We start from the raw sequence: 13,371 nt of genomic DNA, 5'->3' as shown, positions 1-13,371 counted from the left end.
AAAAAAAGATAAAGTATTGGAACAAAGAGATAAATCAATACATGTATGATGGGCAGGTGGAACAGCAATTCTAGTGAATGATCCATCATTAAGGATATTTAAATTGAGTACATCAACCAATTCCATTATCAAATTTCCCCTGCCATCAGTATTATTACTACCCCATTCTATATTATGAGCATTAAAATCTCCTAATATATAAAATGGAGAAGGAACACTATCCAAAATATTTTTAATTTGTGTTAAAGAAAAAACAGAATTTGGAGGAATGTAAAAACAAATAATCGAAAATTGAATGTTATTATGTTTAATAGTAACAGCAATGCATTTTACAGATGAATTAGGAGGTAAATCCAAATATTTAAACTGAATACCATCACGAATCCCAATAAGAACCCCTCCAGATGGAGTGTTTCTATCTTTCCTAATAATATTATATGACGAAATATGTATGTTTTTGCATTCAACCAACCAAGTTTCATTTAAACAAAATACATCAATATTGTAATTTGACAGCAATGATTTTAATCTATCAAGTTTAGGAATTATACTACGACAATTCCATTGTAAAACATTCAGGGTCTTAGAATCGATTGAAGCCATTAGAATAATGAAGAAAAGAGGGACCCAAAAGAATTTAATTTATCAAGAAGAAAAGCTAAAGCTGGTAAACATTTTTTAATCAGTTTTTTCCAAAAATCATTTAATTCTAATAAATCTATTACCTGTTCCAAAATGCTCAAAATGGAATTATCATGATTGTCAATTTTTTTTGCAGAATCATCAATATTTTCTTTAGAGTTTTTATTGTTGGAACAATCATCATTTACTCTTGGAAATCCTGGTATACTTTTGGGATTTGAAGTAGTATCAAGAGGAGGAAAACTTTTATCAAATGAAGTAGATGGCTGAGGATCACAATTATCATTAATTTTACCAGATAATAAATTTGGTCTCTTTCTCTTGGTTGGAGGTTTGTATATAAATTGATTAGAATTTTCATTTAAATTATCATCATCATAATCTGATAATGTTTCATAAATATTAGAAGAAGCAAAATCTCCAGAAGCTTTTAAAATTTCTGAATAAGAGAAACGATTTTTTAATTTAATTTGTTGATTGAACTTTTGTTGATTTGCTTTGTAAACTGAACACTCTTTGATTGAACTATGATTTAATTTACAATAAATACAAACATCAGAATGTTTATCACATTCTGATGACGAATGGGATTCACCACATTTCGAGCATTTTGGTTTGTTTGAACAATAATTTGAAGTATGTCCAAACAAAAGGCAACGAGTACAATGCATTAGCCTAGGATAATAAAGTCTCACACTTTATGTAACATTGTCAATTGAAACAAAATCGGGAATCACAGAGCCCGCAAAAGTAATTTTCATACAATCAGAATGGACATAATTTGTATTACTGCCATTAAATGATAATTTGGATAATCTATTACAATCTAGAATTTTCACAGGTTAAATTGATTTATTTCTAAAAATTCCTAAACCATAATCAATAACATCATTACAACTCAAAAATTCGTCATAAATGACACCACTAATTTCGCATGAGTCGCAAGGTGCGTACACTCTATATTAATTTGAAAATAAGTTAGATTCAAGTAGAGCATTCGCATCTCCACGAGAACCAAAAACTACTCTTAACTTATCCAAAGATATTTTTTTGATTTCTTTAACAGATTTGTATTGTTTATACACCTCTGCAGAAATCAACAAAACATTTATAGGTTTGTCCTTTTTCCGAAAATAAACTGGATATGGACCAAGAAAACTGGCAGGAAATAACTTAACTCGAAATGGTTTGGATGCTGCCTCAAGAGGTGCAGAATGATCATCCTCTTTTGAATTTGGTGAATCCCCGTCGGTTTCCATAATTGGAAAACAACGGGGAATATAAATCAACAAAAAAAAACCTAATAAAAGCTACAAATGAAGAAAATTGTAGGAATAAGAAACATAAAAATTGTACTCAGCTCAATCAAAAAACGTCAAAGTTTCTCTTCTTGAAAGTCAACTTCAAACTTCAAAATCCACGCAATACAGAAACTGGAACGCTTCTAAAGCCAAAAGTTCTCTTGAACAGCTTGCCACCAACAGTTCGAAAAAGAAGTCCTCAGTCCAAAGTTCACAACAATTCCTCCTCAGTGGAAAACACAGCATAAACTTCAAAGAAATCTTCGCCCTCCAAACGTTCGCAAAAACCAAAATAAGTTCATCCGACCGTTGTGCACAACCCAAGAAATAAGTCAAAGAAGGCAAGACAACATGCCAACTGTCAGTGAGCTGTCTCCTCTCTCTCTCAGGCAGCAACTATTCGTGTAAAGCGAGAAGATATATTTTAATGAATTTATTTTACAATTTCCTTGAGGAATTCTTGTAGGTGTCCTAAAAGATATTCTCGAGAAAATTGAAGTAACTTTTGAATCTAGCGATCCAGATAAATTCCTTGAGAAACTTTTTAAGTATGTCTAAATGTATCCTTAGAAAAATTTATCGTTTGATACTTGTAGTATTCTCAAAAAATCTTGGGAAAATTCGAGGGTGATCTTTGAATTCATTCCTTCAGCAAATTTTGATCAAAGAATCCCTGTAGTGATTTCTGGGATTGTTCCTGGAGGCAATCGAGATATAAATCGGACGTAAAATAATCGCTCGAAAATTGTTGTCAATTCCTAGCAAAACTTTACTAAGTCAGCTTCGTTTAATTTTCAAATTCGTACGAATAAAAAATCGCATTCTTGATCAATTCCTTGTCAGAATTTTGCACACATTAAAATAGGCTAAAAAATTCTTTTGAAGCATATCTTGATGCGTGTAAAATTCAAGAAAGAAATTGCAAAATGTTCCTTTTGAACAAAAAGCTTTTGGTGTTTAAATTGTCATGGTTTTATCAAGGTATCGTTAAAATATTTTCCTGTCTAAAACCCAACATTGCGATACCTATCATGTGCATCGGAACTTTGGGACCGTCTAGATCCCTCATCCGTGTATCGGTAATTCACCTGAACATGTGCATCAATCGCAACGTTTTCTTCATCAGAGGCATCCCAAATCGAAAGTCAGGAGCGTCAATCTAAAAAGGTGAAACGTCCAGCGCCCCATTCAATATTAGGTACGCCACCCACTTGCAGTGCTTCCGCTGTGCGCGTGGGCTCGACACAAAAGGCGTGTACCGGCGGACGGATGGGTTCCCCATCAATGTTCCATCTTTGGAAAAACCCTGCCGCGCTTCTTCTGGGAAAGAAATGATCACCGTAGCAGGCCTCGTTTTCCAATGTTCCTCCTCTACTCCCCCCCTTGCGCCACGAGCCAAGGAAGAACCTCGTCATCAAGGCCAACTGGGATTCCGCACACTCCGTTTGACGACGTCGCATCGCCTCCTATGTCTGCTTCTGCGACGACATATCGACACGCTCCTCGTCGCCGATCGGGGGGAAAAAGATGAATGAAAATGTGGCGTCGCCATCGTAGTGTGCCTGGGCGTTTAGGGCGGGGGAGTTTTCCGATTGTTCAGCGGTCTCATTTACTCATGTACCTAGGAGCTCTACATCGAAGCGCCCGGAGCAGTAATTTACTATATTGGCACCGATGGCAGCTGCCGATGATGGGATGAGACCTGGTTACATTCGCAACGGCCCAACGTAATCGTTCGGAATTGTTAGCTAAGCAGCGTAGGTGCTGGGAGTTTTCCCTCCGAATTTCCCTTGGCCCGAGAAGTTAGCTCTCGGCGGGGAGGGAAAATAGCTAAGCGAGAACAAACGACCGTTGGTTGGAAAGAAATGGCACGAGCGCAAAAAAAACTACGCTGGTCTACTATATAAATGCCTCTCGTTTGAGGTTCGCGTAGGTTGGGTTGATAAAACTGAATGAAATCTTGATTATGGGCGAGACGCGAGTGTGTGCGAGGGAGTGGGTGGAGAGGGTGTTTGGTTTCGGTTTGGGGCAGGATGGAAGGCGATAGTTGAATTGGGAAGACACGCGCGCACAAACAAGGAGCAAGGAGGTGTGGGGAGGGTGAGCGGAAGGGAGGCGCAATGTCGGGCCACAGTAATCGACTGTAAATATATAAACAATGCGCAGGCGCGTTTTATAGCCTGCTGGAAACGGCGTTCGGGATGTAGGCAGATCGGTATGGGGACACAGTGAACAACCTGTGCGACGAACATGGGCACATGTCTCTGTGTAGGTATGCGCTATGTGCACCAACACTCAGTGGTGGAATCTCTGGACAAGTTTATAATGAAACTGACAACCGCCAGCGATCATAGGAGGCCATGTGTATAGGAATGGAAATCTCATTCATACAATATTGTGTTCCCGAGTGGTGGTATTGAATTCTCGCAGTAGAGTGATGCCAGACGACGCAAAACATTGATTTCCAAAAAAAAAAAAAAAAAAATAGGCGGAAAGTTTACTAAAAATTAGATGGATGAAATAAATCTATTACTGATTCTGTAGCTTGATTAAAATCTCCAATTATTAAATGAATTGTTGGATAGTATACCAGGTCAACAAATTAATGAAGGATCTATGAGGAATACAAAGACGCTCTACGATGTCCCCCAAGATCATTCCAGATCCAGATCTATTCAATAGGAATCCATCAAAAGGAAGTTTAGTTATCAAAAATCTAAGAATTTCGAGAGGAAATCGTCGAGAATCTGATTAGGAGTATGCAAAAGAGTATCTAAGAAAAATCGCCGGTAATTCATCGAGGATTTATCTGGGAATTTGTCCAGGGTTTTCCAAAGGATCTTAATTAATTTTCAATAAAAATCCTGAGAAAATGATAAATGTATGATTTCATGCTATTACCACTAAGGAATATTGCCAAGGATCACACATCTTGAATTCACATAAGATCTTAGAAGGTGGTGCCTACCACAAGGAGTCATGCCAAAATTACAATGCGGACATTTTTTTCTCTCAAGCGCCAAAATACTGCTATTTACTTATTCTAAGAATGTTGAAACCATTTCCTTTTTCTAAAATATCATATCACACACAATTATTTATTATAGAACATTATTTAACAATTTTAGCCAACTTGTATACAAGTTTACCAGCTTGTATTGCGATTTATTAGCTTAATTTAGGACAGAATTTAAACTTTGCGTATTAAAGATCATAATACTTTTGATGATCGAAAGCTGTTTGTTGCTGCTTTAGAAAAGTGTTGTATCTCGGCATATGGAAGCAACGAAAAAATTTTTTTGGAAACGACACTTGCCAAAAAAAATATCTATTTAATCGAAATTTAATAATTCAATTTAAATCAAACTATACCCTACATGAAAGTTTGAGTCCTATTCTGCATATTTGATAAGTTAGATTACTAAAAAGAATGATAAATTTTAGTATAAATTGCATGTAAACATTCATAGAATTTTAACGACATGTAGCTCAAAACTGTGACGTTACAGTATGTTCTATTGTTAATTATAATAATTTGATACTAAGCTACTCCTAAGTCATAGTCTACTATGATTGGGAGTAGCTTAGTATCTAATTATTATAATTAACAATAGAACATTAAGCTACTCCCAATCATAGTAGACTATGACTTAGGATAATCATTGACATTCTACTGACCAGACATCATTCTCAAATAAACTCTGAAACTGATAACAACTGTTTTACTACAAATATCAGAAGTGGGATACGAAAAATGTTCCTGCGAAGCCGTTTGAGGTCGGAAAATGAAGCACCAGAGAATCTCGGAAGTGGTCTTCCTTCTCAAGATGCCATCAATGAATCCGATACGATGATCGCAGGACCAAGTCATTCGATTAGTCAAATTAGCGGAGAACGTAGCTGTAATGTTGAAGTTGAGTTAAACCAAGCTAAAACGCACGCCATCAAGTTGGATGAATTATCTGCTTTCTTGCCGTTCTTTTCGGGATCGCCAAATGAAGACGTGAATTTTTTCATCAATACCGTAGAGCAGACAAGAAAAACGTTCAAGGTTGAAGAAGAAGTTATGAAACTTATAATTTTCAAACACCTGCAGAAAAACGCAAAGCTTTGGCTATCGTCACAATCAAATTTGTTCAACAAGACATACTCAGAAGTACTCAATCTTATTCAAACGACCTTCACTATTACAATTAGTGCATTTGAAGTAAGAAGAAAACTTGAACTGCGAAAGTGGAGAATGGAGGAGACATTTCTGGAATATTTTGTTGAAAAAAGAAGTCTAGCCATGCCGTTGAAAATGGATGAAGATGAGCTCATTGACTATGTGATTGAAGGTATTCCTGATCGTCACTTGAAGAACCAAGCCAAAATGGGTGGATTTTCATCAATTTCAAGTCTACTGAAAGCTTTTCAAACGATTCATCTGTCCAAGAAACCCGTGTCAAATGCTCCTGTTTGCTTCAATTGTAATCTACCTGGACATATAGCTGCGAAATGTACGAGGCCGCGAAAACACTACAGCAGATCAACATTCAAAGGAACTGCATCCAAATGGAGTCCTGATGACAGAGGGAAACTTGTATATGACAAACCGTCAAGGATTGCAGTTGTCCAGAACCAAGACATTGAATACAAGACAGATGACTTAGAGCACGACGGATTGGTAGATATTACGTTGACTGAATTTAAAATTGATTTAAAAGCATTGTTTGATACAGGTAGTCCAGTTTGTTTAATACGTCTTGGTTTAGCGAAACGTGGAAACATTTTACCTTATATTAGTAAAAGCTTTTACAAGGGTATTGGAGGAACTGGACTAAAGATTGTTGGTAGATTAGTTACTAATGTAAAAATTCAAAATTTATTTTTCAGAATTATTTTTTTAGTTGTTCCTGACTCGGTTATACATTCCTATGACGTAATAATTGGAAGAGATGTTATTCTTGATCCCATGATGAAAACTATTATTGAAAAGAGCAAAATTCGCGTATTTAAAAAAGAAATTAAACATGATACAAACGAAGCTGAAACAAAGGTAAAAAATACAAACATTGTTTGCAATTTGAAATCTGTCGAGCATGTAGGAGATATAGGTAAAGATTATTTGGCAAGATTACATCATATTTTAAAAATGTATTATTTTAACTGTCAACGTCCTGTTTCTCCTGAAGTAGATTATGAAATGAAAATAGTGCTTAAATCTGCTGCACCATTTCATTTTAAGCCAAGAAGACTTTCTCAAAATGATAAAGCTAAAGTAAATAAAAAAGTTGATGAACTACTAAAAATGGGAATCATTAAGAAAAGTGATTCTCCATTTGCTAGTCCAATTGTGGTTATTCCTAAGAAAGATGATGAAATACGATTGTGCGTAGATTATGGAAAATTAAATAAAGATACATATCGCGATAATTACCCTTTACCATTGATAGAAGATATTTTTGACAAGCTTAAATGTAAATCAGTTTATACAATTTTGGATCTAAAATCAGGTTTCCATCAAATTAAAATGGCTTCTGAGTGTACCAAATACACTTCTTTTGTTACTCCAAATGGACAATATGAATATTTAAAAGTTCCTTTTGGCCTACATTAGGAATGGTTTTAAAAATTTTAAGTGGGAATTTATTAGAACTAAATCTTAAAAAATGTAAATTTTGTTTTGATGAAATTGATTATTTAGGCTATACTATAAATAAATATGGAAGAAAACCGAGTAAATCTCACATTGAATCTATTTCCAATTTTCCATTACCAAAGAGTACGAAAGATGTTCGAAGATTTTTAGGTTTGACTAGTTTTTTAGGAAATTTATAAGAAAATTTGCATCAATCGCCAGGCCACTGCATAATTTGTTGAAAAAGGATGCTGAATTTGTTTTTGATGAAAATGAAGTTAAAGCTTTCGAAATGTTAAGAGATAAACTGCAATCAGCTCCAGTATTAGCCATTTATGATCCAAAAGCGGAAACGCAATTACATTGTGATGCAAGCTCACATGGTTTCGGTGCGATTCTTTTACAAAAACAAAATAATGGGAATTATCACCCTGTGAGCTTCTTCAGTAAAAAAACGGATGAATATGAAAGTAAGTTACACAGCTTCGAATTAGAAACTCTGGCAGTAATTCATTCCTTAAAACGTTTTCATGTTTATTTGTCTGGTATAAAATTTAAAATTTTCACTGACTGTAATGCTTTAGCACAAACTTTGGCTAAAAAAGAAATTAATCCTAAAATAAGTCGATGGGCCTTGTTCTTAGAAAATTATAATTATAGTTTAGAATATAGAGATGGAATGAAAATGCAACATGTAGATGCCTTAAGCAGATTATCAATGGGTGATGTTGAGAAAAAATCAGGAAAGCATAAGCTGGATTACAGTCAAGAGCAGCATATATGCTTATTGAATACTGAGGACATTGAACGAAATGTGATTTTAGCACAGGAACAAGATGATAAAATAAGAAATATCAAAATTCACTTAGAATCAAATACTTTTCCAAATTTTGAATTAAAAAATGGAATATTATTTAGGAAAGATAATCAAAAACTTTTACTGGTTGTGCCTAAAATAATGATTGATAGTATCATACGAATATGTCATGATCAATTAGGGCATATTGGCATAGAGAAAACAATAATAGAGATTAAACATTTTTATTGGTTTTCAAGCATGAGAAAAATTGTTAAAAAATATATAAATAACTGTTTAAGTTGTATATTTTATAGTCCATCAGATACGAAAAAAGAAGGATTTCTCAAAATTATCGATAAAGGACAAATCCCATTTCACACTCTTCATTTAGACCATTATGGTCCGATTGACCAACGATCATCTAAACATTTTAAGTACATTCTTGTAGTAGTAGGTGCATTCACAAAATATGTTAAATTTTATCCTACTAAAACGACTAACACTAAAGAAGTTATTGAAAATTTAAAATTATATATCAACCATTATAGCCGACCATTAAGAATTATTACTGATAGAGGTAGTTGTTTTACATCTACAAGTTTCAAAAACTTTTGTTTGGATCGTTGTATCGAGCATATTAAAACAGCAGCCTATACCCCTGAAGCGAATGGCCAAGCTGAAAGAATCAATAGAACACTCACTCCCATGTTAGCCAAATTAATTGAAGATACGAATCTAAAATGGGATATTTTGTTACCAAATTTAGAATATGTTTATAATAATACGGGTTATTAAAAATTTTCCAAGTATTTTGCTTTTTGGTACACTCCAGAACAATTCAAACAAAGAAAGCAATAACATAGAAACGTTAGTAAAAATAAACAACTTCCATCGCGAAATCAAAATATATTGGAAATTCGATCAGAAGCAAAAGAAAGCGAAAAGCTGTTCAAAATTACAAAGAAGGCGATTTTATTGTGCTTAAAACTGAAGTTAATAATAGATTATCAAGAAAGTTTATAGGTCCATACATCATAAAGAAGGTTTTGCCAAATGATCGGTACTTTGTCACAGATATAGACGGTTTTCAAATATCAAATATACCATTCAGTTCAGTTTGTTCACCAAATAATATGCGAAAATGGCTCTCAGATTCCAATTTAAATTCTAATTATGACGTCGATGGGGACATCGACGAGTCAGGATGACCGAATATAGTATGTTCTATTGTTAATTATAATAATTAGATACTAAGCTACTCCCAATCATAGTAGACTATGACTTAGGATAATCATTGACATTCTACTGACCAGACATCATTCTCAAATAAACTCTGAAACTGATAACAACTGTTTTACTACAGACGTGCTGGAACATTTCTGAAAACAGCATCATATTCAGGAAACCCACCTTCTCTTTTTTTCCATTCAACAGAAAAGATTCAATTGACTTAAGTCTCAAGTAGAGTACCGTAAAACGGGGTATCTTCGATAATGCAGGTAACTTTTACATTGCGGGATGCATCACATACTAAACGAAATAAGACAAACAGATAACGTGGATAACAGCAAAACGAATGAAAAAGTAAAAAAATATTAGTATGAATCTGGAAGAGAAGCTTTCCTGCTTCTGGAAGAGAAGCTTTCCAGCTTCTGGAAGAGAAGCTTTCCAGCTTTTGGAAGAGAAGCTTTCCAGCTTCTGGAAGAGAAGCTTATCAGCTTCTAGAAGAGAAGCTGTCCAGCTTATGGAAGAGAAGCTTTCCAGCTTTTAGAAGAGAGGCTTTCCAGCTTCTAGAAGAGAAGCTTTCCAGCTTCAGGAAGAAAAGTTTTTCAGCTTTTGGAAGAGAAACTTTCCAGCTTCTGGAAGAGAAGCTTTCAAGCTTCTAGAAGAGAAGCTGTCCAGCTTCTGGAAGAGAAGCTTTCCAGCTTTTGGCAGAGAAGCTTTCCTGCTTCTGGAAGAGAGCTTTCCAGCTTCTGGAAGAGAAGCTTTCCAGCTTCTGGAAGAGAAGATTTCCAGCTTTCTCATATCTGGAAAAGAAGTTTTCCAGCTTTTAACGAGAGGTTTTCCAATTTCTAGTGAGATATTTCTTAGATTATGAGAGAAAGCTTCTAAAAGACAACCTCAAAGGTTCTGAACGAGAAGCTTTTCCACAGTTTGGAGCAATTCCGCATTGTTTAGATTGTTAGATTCAGACAAAAAAGTTTGAATATTCAAAATAAACTAGTAGATTTCGAAGTATCACACACCAATTTTGGTAATAATTACACTCTTGTTTAGTATTTGAAACTAGTCTTCGCCACAATCATCATTCACTTCGCTCCTTACCCTCCATATTCAATAAACATTCTAAATAACTGAAGTAATTTTTTGATGCTGCCATTTAGAATGCCAAAAAATCGCATTAGTTTTGACATAAATAATTTGCACCCGCATTTCAGAAGAGAATGTTTTGCACAATTCTAATGTCTAGTCAGACCACCGACAAAACTGGAATAACTGGCACCGCTGGATTCCATGTACGAACACCACCGTAGCAGGCTATGAATAATAATTATTTTCTACACAACAGCAGAAGCGCAGAGCAACACAGCACTAATGATATTTCCTTTTAAATCAATTAATGATGAATGGCGATGACTAAGATCTGGATCACATCAATAAGGAAATGGCTTTAAATGGATACAGCTGGTGGGATCGGGTATCGCTAGCTGGGTGAAATGGGCGGAAACTGGGCGATAGTAAGGAATTAAACAGTTGTGTATATTAACCTTCAAGACACACCACTCGGCAGCCATCTTGCTTTAGTTTTCTGTGCAACACGTTGATTGTAGTGTCATTTGTCGTTTGATTATTGTAGCCAGGATCGTTGATCACCCCATCGTTGCTATTGTTGTACAACACGAAGGTGCTCTCCTTGTAGCAGGACAGTATCCTTTCTTTCAAATCTCGGCACTTGATCGTTGACGTGATGTCGATCTTACCAGCGGCAAACCTTCGGAGCATAATGCTCGGAATGCTGAAGTTTACCGCCGTACGGATGTGGCTCTCGGTAAACTCATTTGAACTGCGACAGTCGAGAATGATAAAATTTTTGTGCGATTTTCGCAGTTCGCTGTGCAACTGCTCGCTTGTTATTATCTCGATATCGTGGTCAGGCATCTCGGACACTAAGCCTACTGCACGAACAACACTCGAAAAAAAAAACAACAATCACTATGGTAATCAACACACTGCACCGCCTACTGCGATGCTGTAAATCAGATGCTTTCACGGTCACCAACGGAATTCACTTCTTCATGACAACTATCAAAAACTTCCTCTACGGGTCACTTGGATCGCGACGACTTTTGAAGACTTTTATCGACACACCTAGATGTTACTCATCACACAAATCAATTTGTTATTGTTTTTTTTTCTCTAATTCGAAACTATGACACGGCTTTCCAATCAAAGAGCTATCTATTATTATGCATCAACTGTGCTCGACGCTTGTGTGACACTGGACAGATTAACACTAGAGCTGCAATATTGTATGCATTGGAGGCACGAAACACGGACTACTGCGTATGGTTACAGATAACGACACGACCGGGACATCAGAACGGGACCACACCACCGTAGCGTTTGAAGAGACTCCACCAAGTAAAGCAGAGACCGCGAAGTGTTCTTTCTGAACGAAATCCGACTGAAATAATGAATTAAAATCGCCTGTTCATGTGTTGGGGCGAACGCATACCAATGGAGTAGGCTGAAGCATGGCAATGTGTGCTGCGCTGCTGAACACAAGCAGAGAACCAACGGCGCTTTGCGTGAGTGTTGGCCCTTGAGTTTGTGTAAGTCTTCAATGAATTTTGACATCGACGGGGGAATAGACAGCGTTAGCCATTTGCAGCTTCAAAACATCAGGGGTTGGAAAATAATCAAAGGAACCAGATTCAAATTCTGGTAAACTGGTTCGATAGTTAGATAGATGAATTGACATGGCCAACTTTGTTGCAATTATGCGAAATAATCTATCACGAAACACTTTCAAGGCCAACTTCCGTCGTCCACAAAACTAAATTGCGTAATCTAGCCGCTGTGATGTGGTCCTTTCCTTTTGGACTCCGTTCGCATCTTCTGTAGCACGCGCAGCATCCCCTCCCACCGTTGACAAAAAAAAAAAACATCACCCGTCATTCCACCCACAATGCACACCTTTTTTCACAGCTGAAAAACCCATCAACAACTCACGAATAAAACATCACTCATTACATTCCGTTTCACAACTTTGAGGACACTTGAGATTTCGATGCACGGGGGCATCAAAACTAAACGGGAAACCGGAAAATTATAACAACACCCAGCAGTCTATAATGCTAAATTGTACAAAACATCACACTCTCTCCCGGATCTCACGGGCAGTCGTTCTGCCTCTGCCGATGCCGTTTTGGAGAAGGAAATTCTTGGGCTGTGTGTTGCCAGCAGATATGCAACCAGTATGGCACATGCGCACTGAACGCGCCTACATTGCCAACCCATTCGAAAGCAACATTCCTTCACTCTCCCGGCGCGCCCGCTGAATTTGTGCATCACAAGTAGACCGTGTGTCGATCGGGAACACAAATGCATTGGAGGGTTGTTGGGTGCCTCGCAAAGCCTACTGCCTCAGGGCGCTGCCATAGTAAACGCGTCGAGCGACGCGTCCGCGTGTGCGAGCCCGCAAAGCAGAATATCAACAACAGGAAATCCTTTGATCGCATCGCGTTCGCGGACGCAGACGCGTTACTATGGCCTCACCGTCATTCGGACCGCGCACACACAACGCGTGCATCCTGCATGTATGCAACAGATTGGTATTGGTTGAAAATTTGAAGGACGTACCGAGACAGGCACTAAAATTTGGCATCCTTTGGCCTGCTGATGTCTAACGAGAAAGGACCACGTCGTTTTGGAACGGAGGGTATGGAAGGGTAGATGTGTGCACATAGCACACGAATTCAGGCCAGTTTAGCAGGCGCGTTCGTACG

The 13,371-nt window shown here is 36.9% G+C and overlaps 1 protein-coding gene across 3 annotated transcripts in view; it reads right to left on the bottom strand.

Annotated features, from left to right (window-relative positions):
* Positions 1-12,801, bottom strand: part of LOC5568595 (dual specificity protein phosphatase Mpk3) — a 113,274-nt gene extending 100,473 nt beyond the window's left edge. Inside the window, exons 1-2 of one of the 3 annotated variants that reach the window (XM_021855939.1) lie at positions 12,560-12,801; positions 11,131-11,882 (exon numbers count right to left, since the gene is read on the bottom strand). In XM_021855939.1, coding sequence (XP_021711631.1) covers positions 11,131-11,521 — 391 coding nt within the window. In that variant the 5' untranslated portion in view covers positions 11,522-11,882; positions 12,560-12,801. Of the gene's footprint in view, positions 1-11,130; positions 12,055-12,559 lie in introns of those variants that run through there. The other 2 variants (XM_021855940.1, XM_021855937.1) reach the window with 2 other exon arrangements.
* Between the last annotated feature and the right edge of the window lie 570 nt (positions 12,802-13,371).

Source organism: Aedes aegypti, chromosome 3 (assembly GCF_002204515.2).
Source record: "Aedes aegypti strain LVP_AGWG chromosome 3, AaegL5.0 Primary Assembly, whole genome shotgun sequence".
NCBI classification, from domain to species: domain Eukaryota; kingdom Metazoa; phylum Arthropoda; class Insecta; order Diptera; family Culicidae; genus Aedes; species Aedes aegypti.
The sequence above is the reverse complement of the archived record's forward strand: the minus strand, read 5'-3'. Positions and strand labels throughout refer to the sequence as shown.